The 20449-nt window shown below is 40.6% G+C and overlaps 1 protein-coding gene across 2 annotated transcripts in view; it reads left to right on the plus strand.

The window, feature by feature from the left end:
* Positions 1-3017: 3017 nt before the first annotated feature.
* Positions 3018-20449, plus strand: part of HTR2A (5-hydroxytryptamine receptor 2A) — a 66922-nt gene continuing 49490 nt past the window's right edge. The window contains exons 1-2 of one of the 2 annotated variants that reach the window (XM_012813750.2): positions 3018-3150; positions 7662-7862. In XM_012813750.2, coding sequence (XP_012669204.1) covers positions 3018-3150; positions 7662-7862 — 334 coding nt within the window. Of the gene's footprint in view, positions 3151-3784; positions 4329-7661; positions 7863-20449 lie in introns of those variants that run through there. The other variant, XM_003803358.2, reaches the window with a different exon arrangement.

The raw sequence follows: 20449 nt of genomic DNA on the forward strand, positions 1-20449 counted from the left end.
ATCTACCCTTGAGACAAGGAGGCCAGGCCTTTGTGTCCTCACAACTGAGAAGTCACTGCACATTGGCTGCCCCAGGAAGGGGAGTAACCATGAGCAAGCTGCCTTCTTTGGCTGAAGACAATTTTCACAGGGAGCATCATCTGAGAGCTGTCAGCCCCCAAAACTTCTAGCACCGGGGAATGAGCATCTCACTCCCAAAGGGAAGCTGGGAGCTTAGCACAGGGCCCATTGCAGTGGCCCACACATACTCAATTCACCAAACTCGAAAGGGATGTGTGACCTGAAAGGGATATGTGACCTGCCTTGTCTGACGCTCATGCTACTGATAGACAAATTAAGGATCAGTAGCCCAGGGCCTCGATTATGCCCATGTTGCTTTGTCCATACTAAATATTCATAGAACTGCAATAAAACTACAAAAATAATCTCAGATAGTTATCAACAAATTTATTTCACAGTGTAATAGATCAAGAAACTCACAGTCTAGTTTTGGCGTGACTGAGGACATCGGGGTTCTCTAGAAAGAATTTTAAAAAGAAAAGCCACAAAACAAAATTTAACATTAAAAACCTTCCAAGTAACTTTCTGACACTGGCATTTGTTTAAATCACATGTCCCTTCATCCCCTTTATTAAAATTAAATTAGTATCCCATTGGACAAAGTGATGAAAAAGAGTTAGAGAGTCTAGGTTTCTCCCTGATTCTCCTCTGTTAATATATGCCAAAAATCTATTTATCTTAATTTATGCTAACAATTCAATCAAAACACATCTACTGAGGACTTTCTTTTAAGAAACACCATGCTTGGTATTAAAGGCATAGAGATGAATAAGACATTCACCATCTATTAATAATACAGAAGACAGACACGGATGCAGGAAACTATAAATCAGTCATACATACATACTATATGAACAAGACAGACACAGTTCTTGCCCATTTTAACGGGGCTGATAGACAAGGTGCTGAGTGTTAAAACAGAAGACTTTAAGCAAAGCCAAAGTCTTTGCTTCCACTGGGGAAAAAAAGGCCAGAGAAAGCTTAGTCACAGTAAACTTAACAGTAAAAATAACAGCAACTAACCTTTATTGAGTGCTGAAAATATGCCAGCCACCTATGTAAATTTATTTAGCTTTCAAATGAATCCTCTGAGGTAAATACTATTAATACTCCCAATGTGCAGATGAGGACACAAAAACACCAAGGGATTAAGTAGCTCAATCAAGATCTCAAAGATGCTAAGTGGTGGGCCTGGGATTCAGAGGGGATAACTTTGGAATTGAGCTTTGAAAACTAAGTAGGAATTCACCAGATGGACACTAAAAAAAAAAAGTGGTAAGAGCCCTCCAGACATAGGGAAGAGCAAGTACAGAGATAGAAAAATGGCCAGAACACACAAGTTCAGCCTGCAGGTGGGCTGTTTGTGGGACAGTAGCCAGAGGCCTCTGAAAAGGCGGCTGGTGGGGACAGGTAGACTGAGGAAGAGACTACAGGAAGGTAGGCAGGGCAGTGATGCTGATTTTGTTATTTAATAATATCAAAAAGAATGAAAATGGCTAACATCCACTAAGAGCATCCTATAAGCCAGATATGGGTTAAATATTTATAAACCTTGTCTCATTTTAGCTTCGCTACAATCATATAAGGAAGGTCCTACTATTATCCCATTTTACAAGTGAGAACACTGAGCTTTAAAGGGAGCAACTAGTTGGCTGGAGGTTGGACTATTGATGTGTTATGGAGCTGGATTCCAAACCAAGGAACTGAGACTTCCAGGCCTGTGATCTCAGCTGCCCTCTCTCCAGGGCCAGGGCTGGAGGAGAGAAGTGAGAGGTGTGTATACAGAGGCAGCGGTGAGAACCAAGTACCATGTGGCGATGAGAAAGAGGGAAGAGTAGTGGGTCACAGCCAGCTGTGGGAAGAGCCAGTGAGTTGCTGACCAAGAGAACAGGTGGAAACCGGCATGGAGAGCAGGGACATGGGGACTGAGGCAAGGTGCTGAGGTCCAGGTCTCCTAGGAGACAACAGAGGAGCCAGTGGGCAGCTGGAAATTTAAGTCTGGAACTAAGGAAAACAATCAGCCCTGCAGGTACAAAACAACCACAAACAACAAGTTTGCAGGCGTGAGAGGAGCTGAATCTATCCAGGGAGGATGTAAAGAAGACAGGGAGGAAATGAACAGAAACCTAGAACACCCCAAGGACTCAGGAAAGAATCCATTTTCTTATCTGTAAAAATAAAAGAGATACATCCAGCTTCTATAGAAACCTACTTGGGAAAGGGCTTCCTTTCCAAGGAAGGTAGGTGGTTGTTGCTTTCATGAAAAATAAAAAAAGTTGGTTCCGCAAAACCGACTTCTTCTCTGCCCCAGGAAGGGCATAGAACAGTGTGTGTGTGTAATAAATGAAAACAGTACAGATAGTTTATCAGAGTTATCACCACCTTTGCTGAGCCCCGCGAGCCCATGTGGCCGGTGACAGTAATTCCACTTGGAGCACAGGTGCTGCTGGCTCTGGATGGAGGCGCGCTTACAGCACTCCCACGTCACACTGTTTTCCAGCTTTATTTATGTTGTGTTCATTCTTCACCCCTTAGCCTAAAAAATGACCAGAGTACGGCTTACCTGCCGTATCAGGAATCTGCACAAAAGGCCATTTCTACAGTTTCTCTCTCCTGAAAGCAGAGGAAAACTTCTCAGCATTCACATGTAGCAAAAAGAGGGGGAAACAGCCCATTTGGTCCGCCCCCCGGCCGTTGCTACCTTGCAGTTTATGACACACAGACAGAGGGAGGTCTGATGAAGTGAACCAGGCAGCCAGAGCGCTACTCCATCCCCGTGGAAACCAGGAGCCTCTCGGGGCGGCTCTTCTGTGTGACTTTGAGGGGCTCCTGAATGATCTCTGACTGCGCCGCCGGCTGAGACCAGCGGCAGCGGGAGGGAGGGAGGCACCCAGCCGGCTGAGCGTGCCGAGGAAGCCAGCGCCAACCTCGCAGGGCTGGGGCTGGCTCCACTCTCCATGCAGTTTTTGAAGTCAGCCAAACAGAAAGCAAATTACTATCATATTATGCTGGTGGGAGCTCAAGAAGAAGGGACACTACACTGGCTTGAGGACTCCGAGGGTGGCTCACGTGTGGACCCTGAAGACAAATGTAAGTTCTCCTGCGGCTCTATTTTATTGCTGTGTAATTTTCTTTCTGGTTTGAAATCATGCTTGGCCAAAATGCAATCGTTTCAGTGAGAATTTCTAATACGGAAAGTTGTCTGCTAATCTTTACTTAAGATTTCTTTTCTTGTTTTCTCTTTTCTCTTTTTTTACTTTTATTAACTAAGCAACATATTATGAGCTGAAATTCCTGGCAGCAGCTGTGGCAGTTCAGCCAAAGACTGACTGAGAACTGTAACCCAAAGGACATCCAATTACTATGGGATTAACACCCGGTGTATTTTTAATTGACTTTCTTCATGTCGAATGTATACAGCCCCACTGTTTTGGATTGCATGCTTTTTAATATTGCTGTGGCTAAAATAATGTGACCGACAGAATGAGATATAGTTAAACGAGATTGCCAGTAGTTACAAAACTTTTCTTCTCTGGCCAGGACCACGTTTGTCTTCCTGAAAGCTCAAACCTCCGCAACCTCTATGCTAAAAGTTCATTCTGCTTTTTTACCCTTGCTTTGGTGAAACAAATGAGCAGTGGACTCTCCTAAAATCACAAAGGAAGGAAACAGAAAGAGCCAACGCCGTTGTTTAACTCTCATGCTAATAATGGGAGACACGCAGCCAGCCAAAGGAGCCCAGCACACACAGCACCCCGGTATTACAGAGTGTGGGGACGTAAAGGCAAATGGTGAGCAGAGGCTATAACTCCTGAGTCCTTCTACACCTCATCTGCTACAAGTTCCAGCTTACAAAATGGATATGCTTTGTGAAGAAAATACTTCTTTGAGCTTAACTATGAACTCCTTAATGCAATTAAATGATGACACCAGACTCTACAATAATGACTTTAACGCCGGAGAAGCTAACACTTCTGATGCTTTTAACTGGACAGTAGACTCTGAAAATCGAACCAACCTTTCCTGTGAAGGGTGCCTCTCACCACCGTGTTTCTCCTTACTTCATCTCCAGGAAAAAAACTGGTCTGCTTTATTGACAGCTGTAGTGATTATTCTAACCATTGCTGGAAACATACTTGTCATCATGGCAGTGTCCCTAGAGAAAAAGCTGCAGAACGCCACCAACTATTTCCTGATGTCACTTGCCATAGCTGATATGCTGCTGGGTTTCCTTGTCATGCCCGTGTCCATGTTAACCATCCTGTATGGTGAGTGGCATTAGCTTCCCAGCTGTACCCACACTGGTAATAGAAATGTGCATGCCATCGGCAGACGAGTTGGGGTTCAGGGGACAAACTGTAAGTAGAAGTCTTTGTTTACAGGCTGGAGTCTTTTGTGGTACGCTGGTTACTTAAATTCTACTCTTTAAAATGGGATTTCACATCCAAAAAACCAGACAACCTATTACCTGTGATCATTGGAGAGTTTGTGTTTTTAAAACATATACATTTCTTATGTATGACATGGTTTTAAAGACCCCAATACAGTCATAAACAGTAACTTACCCATTATTCTGAATCCACTTGATTTTTGCTTCTTTATATTCCCAACCAAATATTCCAGCCTTGGGGACAGAACAGTTTTGTCTCTGTCACACAGTTTTCAGCACTTCTAATGGAGTGGTAAAACCTTCCCAATTACCTTGGAACACTTGCAGGGAGAACATTAGTGATTCAGGGTTTAATGTTAAAATATGCAGAGCCTCCATTAGAATAAATGAATTACTCCAGTTTTAATTGTTCCCTGCCCAGAGAAGCTAATTTGGAAATGTGCCTTTGAAGTATATACCCTCAACTCTTTAAAAATGCATAGGCATAAAACTCCTCCAGACCGGTTTGGAGGAGGGTGGGAAACGAACGGGAAGAGATTAATCTTGCTTTCTTCTCAACAGAGTTTGAAACAGTCAAACCTCTCAGCAAGTCAGCAAACACTGGGACGGCTTCGGCGGGGAGCAGAATGTGATATTCTTTCCAAATTATGAGTAATACAGCCAGATTTCTCTTTAAAGGAGAGACTATTGAAACTGCTGACAAAGGCGTATCAGCAGTCACCCAGAGCTTAGCGACAGGTTATGAGCGCTATCTTTAAGAAGAGATTTTCTGTCCGAGTCTTAGAGGGTAAAATTAAAAAAGAAATTAATAAGAGAAGAGAAAAAAATCAACCCAGCCCTTAAGAGTGTGAAGGAGGAAGGCGGGGCGCCGGGGAGAGCGGCCATCCCTTTGTACAGGGTCGATAATGATCAATCCAAGTCCAGCCCTCGCTTGACCATTTCAATGCCACACCGGAATGATTTCATTAAATTCGCCTGTCATTTCGGAGACATCTGGGGAGTTCTCGCTTCCTCAGCCTTCCACCCCGCCCTCGGGGCAAACTCCAGCGCGGGGGTTGGGGGACAGGGGTGACTGAGCAGGAAGGACTGGCCGAGGGCGGGGTGACCCGGCGCCACCCGCTCGGCGTGTACGGGCGCCCCCTGGCGGCGTCCCCGCGCGCAGCCCATTCCCACCCGCGTCCTTCCCGGCGCTGGACTCCGCCTGCTCCAGCGCGCGAGCGCCCAGCCCTCTGCTTGTTCCCGCCGCGGAAACGCACGCTCAGGCCGGGGCTGCCTCCTTGCAGAGAATACCCCTGATCAGTTCTGAACAGGCAGAGTGTGGCTTCCCCTACTCAGTCAATGCTAAAGAAAAAAGCTTTCATTTTCGCTCAAGCTCTTTGCAAATAAGGCTAGTGAAAGGCTCTAAATTAGGCCTGTATCCTGCATCCCTTAGTATCTAAATATCTCTGGTGGCGTTTGGGTGGCGAGTATGTTTGGGCATGGACAGTTTATTCAGCTTTGTGGATCTATAATTTTCCATTTCTCATGCAGGCAGTTCTAACACCACTGCTAATCCTTTTAGCAAAACTAATAAAGGTTTATTTAACCATGTGATTCCTTCCAAAACAAACAAAAACAAGACACTCATGTCCATAAGGCATAGTCTATCTTCCTGATAGACCAAATGACCCGCAGTGCTGCTTTTTTTTTTTTTTTTTTTTTTTTGAGACAGAGCCTCAAGCTGTCCCCCTGAGTAGAGTGCTATGACATCACAGCTCACAGCAACCTCCAACTCCTGGGCTGGAGTGAGTCTACGGCCTCTGCCTCCCAAGTAGTTGGGACTACAGGTGCCTGCCACAACGCCTGGCTGTTTTGGGTTGCAGCCGTCATTGTGGTTTGGCGGGCCCAGGCTGGATTAGAACCTGCCAGCTCAGGTGTATGTGGCTGGTGCCTTAGCCACTTGAGTCACAGGCGCCGAACAGTGCTTCTTAAATTAGAATGGTCTGGCGAGCTTTAAAAACACTTTGAGTTTAGGGGTCTGCCTCCACCCACCCTCCAGAGATGATGACTTCATCGTGCTGCCTGGGCCTGGGCATCAGGACGGGCTCTAAAGCTCTCCAGCTGATTGTAATGTGCAGCCAGGGGTAAAAACCACTACTCTAAACAGAGGTTTTCAAAGCGTGGTCCCTGGCCAGGAGCGGTGGCTCATGCCTGTAATCCTAGCACTCTGGGAGGCTGAGGCAGGTACATCGCCTGAGCTCACAGCTTCGAGACCAGCCTGAGCGAGAAAGAGAACCCGAGTCTCTAAATAACTAGCCAGGTATTGTGGCGGGCACCTGTCGTCCCAACTACTCCAGAGGCTGAGATAAGAGAATCATTTGAGACCAAGAGTTTGGAGGTTGCTGTGAGCTATGACGTGACAGTGCTCTATAGAAGGCAACAAAGTGAGACTCTGCTTCCCCCCCCCCCATTACCTCCCAAAAAATAACAACAACAAAGTGTGGTCCCTGGAACAGTGGCGGCAGCAGCCAGGGGAGTTTGTGGCCTCCCAGCCTAACCATATCAGAACTTCCCGGGCTGAGTGTGTTCAAAGAAGCCTCTGTGAGATTCTGATGCTGACTATCGTTTGAGAACTATCACCTTGAAACAAAGCTCAGAACAAGGACACACTATTCTTCATCATTGTCTTCACTTTTTCCCCACACACCAAATCTGAGTTAACCCCCAAAACGTTATTATTTTTTCATTTTTACATTGAGAAATGAAGACATATTCTCAATCTGTATTTTTAATCACTTCATCATTCACATCCAGTACCATCAATTGCTATCATTATGTGGGACTAGATGGTTATAATAACAACTAAGAGATGGGACTAACCTTAGGGACCTATAATCTGAAGATAGATATGTGAATAAATCATACCAGTACAGCATGACAGGTGTTCCAATGGACAAGCCCAAACACATTGTAACTTTTGGCATAAATCATTTTTTAAGAAGGTTTTGCTGGGTAGTAGCAGGAAAGAGAAAATGCATAAGGAGAGACAATCCAAGTCCACCCCACCAGACCGATGTAATTCCAGACACCAGAAATGTTCAAACCTGTGTTCATCAGCCCGTGTGATCTTAAAAGTATCTTGTGTCATCTGAGTCTGTCCCAGAGATAGAAACTGTTGTCATGGGCTATAGTCCACAAGGCCGCTTACTGACGCCAAACTTGTGCATTGTAGGGTACCGGTGGCCTCTGCCCAGCAAGCTCTGCGCAGTCTGGATTTACCTGGATGTGCTCTTCTCCACCGCCTCCATCATGCACCTGTGTGCCATCTCCCTCGACCGCTACGTCGCCATCCAGAATCCCATCCACCACAGCCGCTTCAACTCCAGAACTAAGGCGTTTCTGAAAATAATTGCTGTTTGGACCATATCAGTAGGTAAGTGGGAACATATTTGAAATGACAGTTCCTTGTTCCTAAAAACAACTCGTTCGGTTTTGTTGCGCTGAAACCTGACATCCTAAATCTCTTGTTTTGTGCAGTGCAAGATATGTTGCAACACAGTAATTATCAGATTCACATCAGGAAAGAAAAATCTATTTATGTCACTGGCTGACAACATAAATGTGTATTGCTTTGTACAGGTAAGAATATAAACACCAGAGGAGGCAAAATCAGGAATAACGGTGCTGTTTTCTCCATTTCTCAATTTCAAGTTCACCATTCTAAATCTTGGGTTTCCCAGAGACCTCGACTTTTATAATCACTGGACTTGCGGCCAATATGAGGACACAGACCATTGTACTAGAGAACAAAAAGCTTCTGGGGTTTAGAGAAATGGACCAGGTGCCATAACTCAGAGGGAGAAGGCGAAGACAGAAAAAAGTGCCGAACTCGCTTGTGGACAAGGCTTTTCATTCTGCCTGTGCCTCTAAGGCCCTCTCTCCTGCTCTGCCTCCACACACCAAAGGATTTCAGCCCCTTCCATTAGGTGATGACACACATTTATCTCTCACCAGTATTGATCTTCTGTCACATGCCTAACAGTCAGGAAAGCCCAGGTAATTGAAGCTATAAGGGCGGCTCCCAGGCAGAGAAGTCAATTGTACCTGTCAGCCTCAGCAGCGTGGTTGGCAACCAGAGATTTCCTGAGATTTCTTGTAAAATCTCAAAGCTTTTCATGAAGTGTTGTACCTGCTTGTGGCCACATAGGTGCCAACATTTACTAACATGAGAGACTATGAGATTTGATTCAATGGCAGTTGGAAATCAACGATTTGGGCAAGCCTACCCTACTACTATTAGGGTGAAAGCCTATAATAAATTTATAAACTATAAACGGTAATAAAAACATCAATTAATAATGGCAGACACAATAATATAGCATGTCTTTTAGTTCCTGTTGTTTCTTTTGCTGCTAACAATGGTAACTCACATGCAATTTGCAAAATAGGTAGCTCCACTTTATAGGTGAGGAAACTGGGATTCAAAAATTAAAATGAGCTGTATAAAGCCCTGTAGCCAGTGAGTGACACAGTGAAACTGAGAAATGGGGAAAACAGCACTGTTATTCCTGATTTTGCCTCTACTGGTGTTTATATTCTTACCTGTACAAAGCAATACACATTTATGTTGTCAGCCAGTGACATAAATAGATTTTTCACAGTGAGTGAGGATTTTGTTTGGATTCTGATAGGAACACTAACAAATTACACTTGTGTCATTTTCAAATGTTCGGTAAGTCTTACCAAATTTCCATTTTAAACGTCACGTTACAGTTTGAAGAGAAGATTCTGTTGTGCTTATTTAATAAGTTAGGGAACCAGGGTATAGAAACTTTGGGTCACATGTCCCACTTGCAGCAGGGTGAGGACTCTAAAATTCGAGGACCAACCCGTGCTCTTTCTGCACCTTTCTTAGGAAAGTTTGTGCTCCAAGAAAATTCATAGGTTTCTGAGACTGTGCAACTTGGACTCATTCTCCTAGGATTAAAAGAGTGAAGAACCGGTAACCAAGCAATACCAGCTGCACAAAAAAACTCCTCTGGTGTGCACTCTGATTTAATGGGTCCAGGGTGGGGAACAGTGAGGTTTAAGGACCACAGAGACAGGTTTTCAGAGTGGAAGGTGAGATGAGCCCAAAAGGGTCAAGAATAATGCAAATGAGGAGAGCAAAGCTATTGGCAAATGTATTCCGGTTGTAACCCCCATACACTATCCCATTGGTGAGACAGACTCCGTACTCTCAGCCACACTGACTCCAGCAGTCACAGTCACAGTTCTTCATAGCAGCAGCAGTGAGAACCAGCAGTTTCTGAACACCGGCTGCAGACCCACTAATGGGCAATGCACCTTACAGAACATCAGCTACAGAGAAGTTGCACGAGTTAACATTGCTCCTAGCCATATTTTTGCCAATATGAGCCAACTGCACTCCAAAGTCCATCCTCTCTCTATTCCCCCAAAGACAATCTGCCTTGTTCTCTTTCTGGCTATCAGCATAGAAGAAATCCAAGCTGGGATAGTTGTAGACCTGCTGGACAGGACTTATCTGTCATCCGTTTGACTAACAAGCTTCTAATGCATTACCTACTGTATACTTGGCACTGGATATACTAAGATGAATAAGGTATGCATTCCAGGATTTCTCACAGAGGTAGGAGAAGGCAGATAAGAACACATATCAGAAGAACAAGTTACGTAAGTCCTACAAGATTGGACAATTAAGTTCACAAACTCATCCCAGAAAAAATGCTATGTACCTTATTGCTGAATAGCAGTACAGTCACCTTCAAAGTATTCCCCTTGACCATCTGGTGACTGCAGTGACATTCAGCAGCAATGAGGTATGTAGCACTGTTCTAGGATGAGTTCACAGACTTGATCGTCCAACTAGATGCCTTTGAGGTATGTGCCCCAAGGAGGAAGCAGGTAGGAAGTATAAAAAAGACAAAGTCAGTTCTAATGAAGAACTGACAGGCTCAAGACAAACATTCGGAATTTTCTTCTAGAGTTTGTTTCTATTATTGTGTTTGTTGCTTTGAGTTTAGTTTTTGCTTGTTTTGCCTTTCATGGTGTTTTTTTTTTTTAATTTAGATTCTTAGTCTAACTGGAATTTGTTTTTTTATATGTTCTAGCATGTTTTCTTCTACTCAAGAATAAAGTCTTTTAAGAGCTATTGCTATAGTTTTTGCTCTTAAGATATATTAAGTTTTCTGAATCAGTTTCCAAATATTAAACTGCCCTGACATTCCTCAAATATCAAATTTGGGTGACAAAGCAAGTTTATTATTCTTATAAGATTTCTTTTTCTAGCATCATTAAATGATTTTGAGGGGTTCTATTATTTCCGTCAGGTTTGAACTCTTTGAGTAGGAATTATATATTTCTGAGAGGTTTACAGAACTTAGTCTTAAATCTCTCTCATCTTGGCTCCTTTTTAAATGCATTTTAAACTTCACTTCTTACCTCTTCAGTCGTTACTCAGTTTCCATTTTCTAGAGATTTTTGGATTATCAGCTGCGTACAAACTTTATATTTTAGGTTGATTTATTTATCATCATTGAACGTCACATTTTATTATCTAGTCATGATTCTTAAAGTCTACTTCATCTGATATTAGTAGGCACTTCCAGTTTTCTTTTGATTATTGTTTTTTTGGAGATGTCTTTTTCCATCCTACTACTTTCAAGGTTTTTGCGATTTTATATTTCGAGTGTGTTGCCTAGAAGCAGCGTATAAAATTTTGTTTTTATCTAGTCAATCTTTGCCTTGTAATTAGAGTAGTCCTTGTACGGAGAATGTAACCGGTGTATTTGGGTGTACGTCTGTTCTCTGACAATTTGCTTTCTGTTGTCCCATGTGTTCTACGTCCCAGGTTCTTGCCATCTCTGCCTTCTTTGGGACTCTGCCTTGATTATTAACTCATCTTTCCCTTTATAAGCCTTTTAACTATCTGTTCTTTTACGTTATTTTAGTGATTCCAATGTTTTTTACCCTCATACAGTGTAAAGCAATTGATTACTTATAACTCTTCTTAGATCATGCAGAAGCTTTAGAACAGTTTTACTTTGTTGGCCCCTGTCATCTTTTGTGGGATTTTTTTCTATCCTCTATGTATCTTTTTAAAATTCACAAGACATCACAGTAGCTATTCTGTTCCTTCAGGATGTATTCCCCACATAGTAACCCTGTCTGTTGATGTTATTACTTTCTTCATTTCCATGATTTTTGTCTGGTTTCATAATCCTTATTCTTGAGAATTCCCTTTGGAATATACATTTCCTGTAATAAATGTATAAATATTGGGCTTCCAAATTTTCTCTTTGTCTCTGTATTTGAGCAGTGTTACTATGACGTGCTTAGGTGTGGGTTAGTTTTGTTTTTGTCCTGCAGGGATGTGTATTGAATCATAACCTTGAATCTTGACTCAACATCTTTTGTCACTCTAACAAAACTCGAGGTCATTATCTTTCCTTTTTTAAAAAATCTGGGTTTTATTTAATTTTTATTAAATCATAACTGTATACATTTATGGGGTACAATGAGATGATTTGATATACAATGTGGACGGCTCAAATCAAACTGACTAACATAACCGTCACCTCCCTGACTTATTTTTTCTGGTAAGACATTTATAATATACTCTTAGTTGTTTTGAAATATACCCTTGCATGATGCATATTAGGTGAGGTCCTACCAAATGCCCTCCCTCCACTCGTCCTCCTCCCTCCCCTCCCATCTTCCTTCTCCCTCCTCCTTCTTTCTGGACTAGATTTGTGTTTTATCATTCATATGAATGTGTAGGTGATTACATATTGGTTTCATATTTGAGTACACTGGACACTTTTTTTCCATTCTTGACATACTTTAGTAAGAAGAATATGTTTCAGCTCCATCCAGGTAAACATAAAAGATACAGTGTCTCCATATTTTTATGGCTGCATAGTATTCCATGGTATACATATGCCACAATTTGTTAACCCATTCACAGGTTGATGGGCATTTGGGCTGCTTCCACCACTTGCCTGTTATGAATTGGGCTGCAATAAACATTCTGGTGCAAATGTCTTTGTTGTAAAATGATTTTTGTTCATCTGGGTATATACCTAGTAATGGAATTACAAAATAAAACGGTAGGTCAACATTTAGTTCCTTGAGAATTCTTTAACTTCTTTCCAAAAAGGCTGTATCAGTTTGCAATCCCAGCAGCAGTACAGAAGTGTTCCCTTCTCGCCACATCCACACCAACATCTGCAGTTTTGAGATTTTGTGATGTGGGCTAATCTTACCAGAGTTAGGTGATTATCTCAAATTGGTTTTGATTTGCCTTTCTCTGATGATTAAAGATGATGAGCATTTTCTCATATTTTGTTGGCTATTCACCTGTCATATTCAGAGAAGTCTCTTGCCCACAAAGAAATGGGGTTGTTCTTTTCTTATTGATTAATTTGAGTTCTCTGTAGATGATAGTTATCAGACCTTTGTTAGAATCATAACCTGCAGAAGTCTTCTCCCATTCTGAGGGCTGCTTGTTTGCTTTATTTGCGGTGCCCTTACCTGTGCAGAAGTACTTTAGCTTGATCAGACCCTAGTAATATATTTTTGGTGTTGCTTCATTTGCCAGGAATGTCCTCCTCATAAAATATTTTCCCAAGCCAATATCTTCAAGCGTTTCCCTGCATTCTTTACTAGTATTTTTATAGTCTCATGTCTTAAAATTAATTCTTTTATCCAGTGAGGATCAATTTTGGTTAGTGGTGAAAGGTGAAGGTCCAGTTTCAGTCTTCAACGTATAGCCAATTCTCCCAGCACCATTTGTTAGCTAAGGATTCTTTTTCCCAATGTATGTTTTTTGTTAGGCTTATCAAAGATCAGGATAAAGATGAGATTAAGAAGGAAATCATCAAATTTTTGAAACAAAAAATGATAATGAAGATACAAATTATCAAAACCTGTGGAATACCTGAAAGGCAGTTGTAAGAGGGAAATTTATAGCATTAGAAGACTTTCATCTTTCTGATAAAATAGAAAGGGAAAAAGTCAACAACCTAACGTGTCATCTTAAGCAACTGGAAAAGGAAAAACAATCCAACCCCAAATCCAGTAGAAGAAAAGAAATAACCACAATTAGAGCAGAATTAAATTGAATTGAAAACAAAAGAATCATTCAGAAAATCAATGAAACAAAAAGTTGGTTCTTTGAAAAGATTAATAAAACTGATAAACTTTTGACTAGCCTAACCAGAATCAGAAAAGTAAAATCTTTAATAATAAGAATGTCATGGTGGCACCTGTGGCTCATGAGTAGGGTGCCAGCCCCATATACCAGAGGTGATGGGTTCAAGCTCGTCCCCAGCCAAATACTGCAAAAAAAAAAAAAAAAAAAATAGAATGTCAATCAGAAACAATAAAGGAAAAATAACAACAGATACCACAAAAATTTTAAAAAATCCTAAATGATTACTACAAAAATTCTATTCTCAGAAATATGATAATCTGGAGGAAATGCACCAATACCTGGAAGCATGCCACCTTCCTAGACTCAACCAGACAGAATTAGAAATTTTAAATAGACCTATAACAAGCACGGAAATAGCATCAACCGTACAAAATCTCCCAAAAAAGAAAAGTCCAGGACCAGATGGCTTCACATCAGAATTCTACCAAACCTTCAAAGAAGAACTAGAACCCATATTACATAACCTTTTCCAAAACATGATCTTTTCAAATATTCCTTCTGCCTCCATTTTCTCTCTCTCCTTCATATCTGGAACTCAAACACTTTCTTGCATTTTCTACCTTTTTTTCTCTCTTTTTGCATTAGTCTGGGTAGTTTTATTATTTTTTTCTTTTTCTGGATTATTAATCCTCTCATTCGCTACGTCAACTCTGCTATATTCTTAATTTCAGTCACTATAGTTTTAGTTCTAGATTTCTCCATTTGATTCTTTCATATTAATTTCAGATTTCTATTTTCCAAAATATCACAAGTAACTAGATATCTGAATTACCTGGGGTTTTCTATTTTCTGGGTTTTCTACTTGCTTTAATGTTGTATCTTTTTTTAATCTTGATTCTGTTCATTAGTATGCCTAGTAATTTTTTTTTTTTTATTCTATAATACTGGACACTGTGAGAAAATGTGTGAATGTTCTGTTGCTATCTTTCTCTGGCAAGGGGTGTTCTACCTTTAGCAGGCAATTAGAGTAAGCACAAATCCCCTTAATCCAGTCAAGGCCTGAGTTTGTTTAAGGCTGGTACCTGTAAATCTGGTCTATTTCTAGTTTACCCTGGCATCTAAGGGGTATTTCTAGTCATCCCAGATGAAAGCCTAGTGTGCAGTCCACTTTGAAGAGCTATGAACTCCAATCATAGATCCTCTGCACCTTAAGACCACTGCTAAATCTCTTTAGCTCCTCAACCTCCAGTCCATTCATCTCACAAACCAGTGAATGTTCTTCCCTTCATTCCAGAATCTTAACTCCTCCAATCCTGGCTTCCTTGGTAAACACCAACTTTTTTGTTATTGTTCTTTTTGTTTCCATTGTTGCATTTTTTTTTAAATTTCAAAATATTAAGGGGGTAGAAATGTTTTTGTTATATGGATAGCTTTTATAATGCCCTAATCAGAAATAGGTTTGGGGCCTTGAATTCTGCTTTATTTGATGCTAGTATTACCTTCTGTCCTTTTTGTTTGAATTTTTCCAGTGTATCTTTTCTTATCTCTTCATTTTTAATGTTATTTTATTCCTTTGCTTTAACGTGTCTTTTTACAAGTAATTTTAAAATGACTTTTACTTTTTGACAAATCTGACAGTCTTTGCCTTTTGATACTGAAATTCAGTCTGCCCTCATTTATTGCGACATCAAAATAATAAGTTTTATTCCTTCCATTGTATATGTGCCATTTTTTGGTAATAGTTTATCTTTTTTCTCCCATTTAATGTGTTCACTGACGTGCACAATGTCTTTATGTCCTTCACCCAGTTAGTTTAAATCTCTGCTGGCCTCTTCCATTTGTCTCACAACTACAATCTCATCTCAAATAATTGTTACATTGATATTTCTGTTAATAAATCTAAAATGCACAACAATCACCACTAAATTATTTTCTCATTTAATCTGAGTCCCAATTCCATAATTTTTAAATAGCCTAGCCATAGGGTCACTCTATTAAAGGTAACCCAAAATATAAAAACCATAAATACAAATGTAGACATATCCAATATATGAAGCATAATATGTTCAATATGGCTATAACCAATATATGCAAATTATTTTTACAATGTATATGAATGACAGACCAAGGTAATATTCTTAAGACACAAAGAGCACCTACATTTTGATTTAAAAAATAAAGACAATTTAATAGAGAAGGAAACAGGTAAACTATATGAGCAGGCAATTCATAGAAACATAACTTTAAATGTACAATAAAGCTCAAGAAAAAATGCTCGGCCTCTTTAACACTCATGGAAATATAATTTAAAACAACAATATAGTATCAAATTTCACCCAACCAACTGGCAAAATAAAATGAGTGAAAATACCCAGTTCTGTTCTAATACAGCACTACATGTACTCTCAAATCCTGCTTGTACAAATATGAATTGTTCATTCTTGGACAAGCTAGCAAAAGCTATTATTAAAATTTGACCTACCAATCTCTCTTGAGAGAATCTATTCTACAGAAAAACAAAAATGACATGTAAAATTTTTAAGGCAGAATTTTTTTTTTTTTTGGAATGGCAGAAAAGTAGAAAGGTTGGGTTATGTTTGGATAGATGAGTTTTATCCAAATTGCAGAATATATGGAAAGTTTTTAAAATATTTTATTAGAACTACAGTTGTCCCCTGTTACCTGTGGTTTTGCTTTCCATGGTTCTAGTTATCCCTGTCAAAAGCAGTCTGAACATACTAAGTGGAAAATTCAAGAAATATGTAATTTGTAAGTTTTTAGTTTTCTTCCATTCTGAGTAATGTGATGAATCTGTCCAGCTCTGTCCCACCAAGGATGTGAATTCTCCCTTTCTCCAGCAGTTCCACACCATACACACTGTGTGCCACCCATGAGTCACTCCATAGCCCACTGGGTTATCACAGTGTCACAGTGTTCACAGTGTGTTCACAGTGTCACAGTGTCACTTGTGTTCAGATAACTCTTATTTTACTTACTCCTTTACGAACAATGACTCAATTAATGGTTATTGTCAGCCTCTTACTGTTCCTAATTTGCAAATAAAACTTTATCCTAGGTATGCATCTATTGGGGAAAACAGCATATACTGAGTTCAGTACTATCATCAGATTCAGGCACCTGTTCACTGTGTTGGAACGTAACCACAGTGGATAAGGAGCAACATCTCCATGATGTTAAGTGTGTAAAGCAAATTTTCAGGTGATATGCATGGTAAAAATAACGATAATAATAGTTATGATACATGGGGACAGATTGAGTTAGCTCTGAAAAACTTCCAAAAGATTTCACACTCACCAAGAGGAAGAACAGAAAGAATGAGATTGTTATGTCTTCTCTTATACGTTTCTGTATCGTTTTATTTGTCACAAATATTGTTTCATCACATTACAAAGTGTTAGGGATATCCCAGAAGGAAACGGTTACACCTGCATCATGCCTCAGAGGAGGCTTCCTGGAGGAGGCGGCCAACCTCCAAGGCTTGCACAGATCTAACAAGCGGCGTCCTTGGTAACCGTGTCACAGATTATTCCAGTTTTCCTGCACCAGGTATCCCTGAGGCTTGCCACTGCTTTTCTCTTGCTCACTATCACTCGTGTGGTCACTTTACTGCTTGACAAGTCTTCCATTTAATTCCAAGGAGAATAAGCATAATTATAAAGCAGTTGTGTTTTCCATTTGTGAGCTTCTTTAAGTAAAGCAGCAGTCACAAAAGGCTCAAGCACTAGATGAACAATGATCCTGGGATTCTGTCTGGATTTCCCTTTCCTTTTACATACCTAACTCCCGGAGCAGAGCTGACTGTGACTCCACTGCCAGCTACAGAAGGAGGCAAACCCTTTCCTCGTAATAGATTCTTTTCTCATACTGCTAATGCCATGTGGGAAGAGAAAATAGATGCTACCTTATTTCCTGGCTGTCTTTAGCAAAGGTATATATCAGATAGAAGAAGTGAAAATGACTATTTTTCACTTTGTCACATTCTGATAGGCAAACACATCACTTTTTTCCAGAAATATGATTTCATTTCAGAAATGTATTTGCAGTTCACGGAGTGGTTTGGAAGTACTGGGGGACTTTCTCCCTCAAGAATAAACACAACCACATTCTTTGTGGTTGTTACTCTCGCAATAGGAGGGAAAGCAAGCTGTGTCACGCTTATCTGGACCCCTTCCTCTCACAGGCCGTGCCACAATGCAGAGGATCCTAAACGGAAAGGTTAGGACACTGGGCCCAACCTTTCTCCTTTGTACAGTTCAAATATCTATCTACCTTTATAGACGATGCAGATGTGCAAGGCAGCTTTAAAATGAAAAACAGCGCAGATGGATAAGGCAACAGTAAAAATTATAAATCTCACTGTTTAGTGAGTTTTAGCGTATACTTTTTATTATATAGGATGTTTTAGCATCTTTGCGTGTTTATGAGCAAATTTATATTTTGTTTTCTGTGATTGGATGCTCCTGGTTTTTACTATAGAAGTAAATTCTAACCAAAAGGTCTGGATTCCTACTGGGATTTGACTCTTGGCATGGTCCCTTGTAGACTATGTGACCTTGGGAAAGTTACTTAATTTCTCTCTCTGTATCTCAGGCTCCCAGCAATAAAAGGGAGATAACAGTATAATGGGGTTATGTTAAGGATTAAGTGCATAAATAGAATTTCTGTCCTGTAATAAGTGTTATGTAAGTCTTCAGCGTTATTTGAACTAGGTCCTGTAAAGTTCTTGATTTTTTTTTCTAACAGACAAATGAGGGAATTGGCCCTGTGTGTTATTGCAACTTACCTATGTATTCCCAGTTTGTTACTTGTCACTTGACATGGCTTATATTGCTTTTCCAGATGAATTTTTTTGTTTTTATATGTATAATCTCATTTATATTCTTTACTCTCTTATGGCTTCTGAATTTTAAATCATTACTAAAAAAAATGCCTTTTCCACTATAAAGTTACAAGGTAATTCTCTCTATGGTTTTGTTTTATGTATTTGAGTCTTTGAATGATTTAAAGTTTAACCTGTGCTCTAATTTTATCTTTTTCTACCTGACCACCATTTATTTACCCACTGATTTTCTATGCCATCAATATCGTCTACTGAACTTCTGTATAATGAGGTATATTTCTAGCTTTTCTTTCCTTGTGATTCACTCGCTTAGAGAAAACTTTTAATTACTGAGGTTATATATTATTTTTAGTGTCTTAGAGCTAGTCTTCCTCTTTCTTTTTTTCTGATCATTTTCACTTATCTATTTATGAGTTTTAAAAGTCAGTTCCTATCTAGTCCTCCCCCCCCAAAAAAAAATTCTATTTTTTATTTGGAAATTTATAAATAGACTTTCTAGATCTTTTGGCTGTCATACTTACGTTACGTACTTGGTTGCTTACGCACCTGTGAGCAACTTCAAATTCTATATGAAGTGAAGAGAATACCTAAACAAATATAACTACATAAAATCTAAGCACTTAGATTGAAAAGATTACATGCTCCTTTAGGCCAAAGAGGAATAATAATGAAATATGTTTAATTTTTCTATTAAATGTCTTCTAAAAAAATGCTTGAAAAAAATAAAAAATAAATCAACTGAATAAAACAGGCTTGAAACCAGATGGTGTTCTGTCAGGCTTTATGCTGGAGGACATTCCCAGCTCCTCAGCCTGAAACAAAAATATCTAAGGAACCCACTCAGGATTGTCTCTTTTGGGACCATATAGGTTTATGCTCAGTTCCCTTATGGCCATGAATCAGCCTGGGAAGTAGAGTGCAGACACTCTTCAGGGCAGATGACCTTTGGGTCCCCTGTTGTCACCGCACCCTAGAAGATCACATTGTAGGCTAGCGCCTACCAGAATAGGAGCTATCCCTTCCCTACGTCTCTATCTTCTTCTCATATTCTGCCTTGAAGGTAGAAAGATGGATTGCCTCTACTTCCTGAGTCTTTGTCTGTGTCATCCTTCCCAGAGGTCCAGGTGAGCACTCTGGATGCGGCTGCGGCCTAGACGGGCCTGCAAGTCGAGTGGGCCAGCCCGTGGGAGCAAGAATGTTACAGCCTTGTTGAGAGTCTCTAGAGCCTTTCAGCACCTCAGCACCAGAGAGCCACCAAATGCCAATCACGCTGTAGTAACTTGAAACACAGTCTTTACAAGGCCACCACTTGGCCTACCTCGTCTGTTGTTCTGAGTGCAGTGACTCTTCCCTTATTCTGTCATGGAGGCAAAATCTAGGGACATCTCCTTGCCTGGCCAGCTCTCCTCTTGCTGAGAAGTATGGTATGGTAAAAGGCACACAGATAGCCTACATTCTTGGAGGGCGTGTCCTTGGTTGTCCTTCAGGACACCAGCCTATGGGTAAAGGGCCAGTTAATGATCCTGGAAGCTCAGGGCCTGCCAGCGTGGCAGCTGACTTCTCTCTGCATGGCAGACTCTAGCCACAGCTTAGGGAAAATATGCCCCATAATCAGCACCTAGTAACATACACAGTCCATGGCCCTGGAAACTGGTGAGAAAAATTAAGAAATGATTAAATGATGAAAAAGTGCTTCATCCTTCATACATCTGTTGGTTTGGCCTGGCCTACAGGCCGTGAATTTCTCTGCTCTTTTGCTCAGCATTCTTTCTAAGATGAGGAGGGACAAGGGACTTTTTTTGCTTCTGCTTCTGGCTATTAAAAGCACAGAAACACATCCACAGCTGCCCCTTCATGCCCACGTCCTGCCTCTCGGCTGTGTTAGGAGTTTGTGGGCCCTTGAGGTATCTATCAGAATGGAGGCATTGTGGTCTAACCAGGAATGAAGTGGATCATCTGATCAATTGGTTTCCAACCATCGCTT

This window comes from Otolemur garnettii, unplaced genomic scaffold, assembly GCF_000181295.1.
Source record: "Otolemur garnettii isolate 467f Iridium unplaced genomic scaffold, OtoGar3 scaffold00297, whole genome shotgun sequence".
NCBI lineage: Eukaryota > Metazoa > Chordata > Mammalia > Primates > Galagidae > Otolemur > Otolemur garnettii.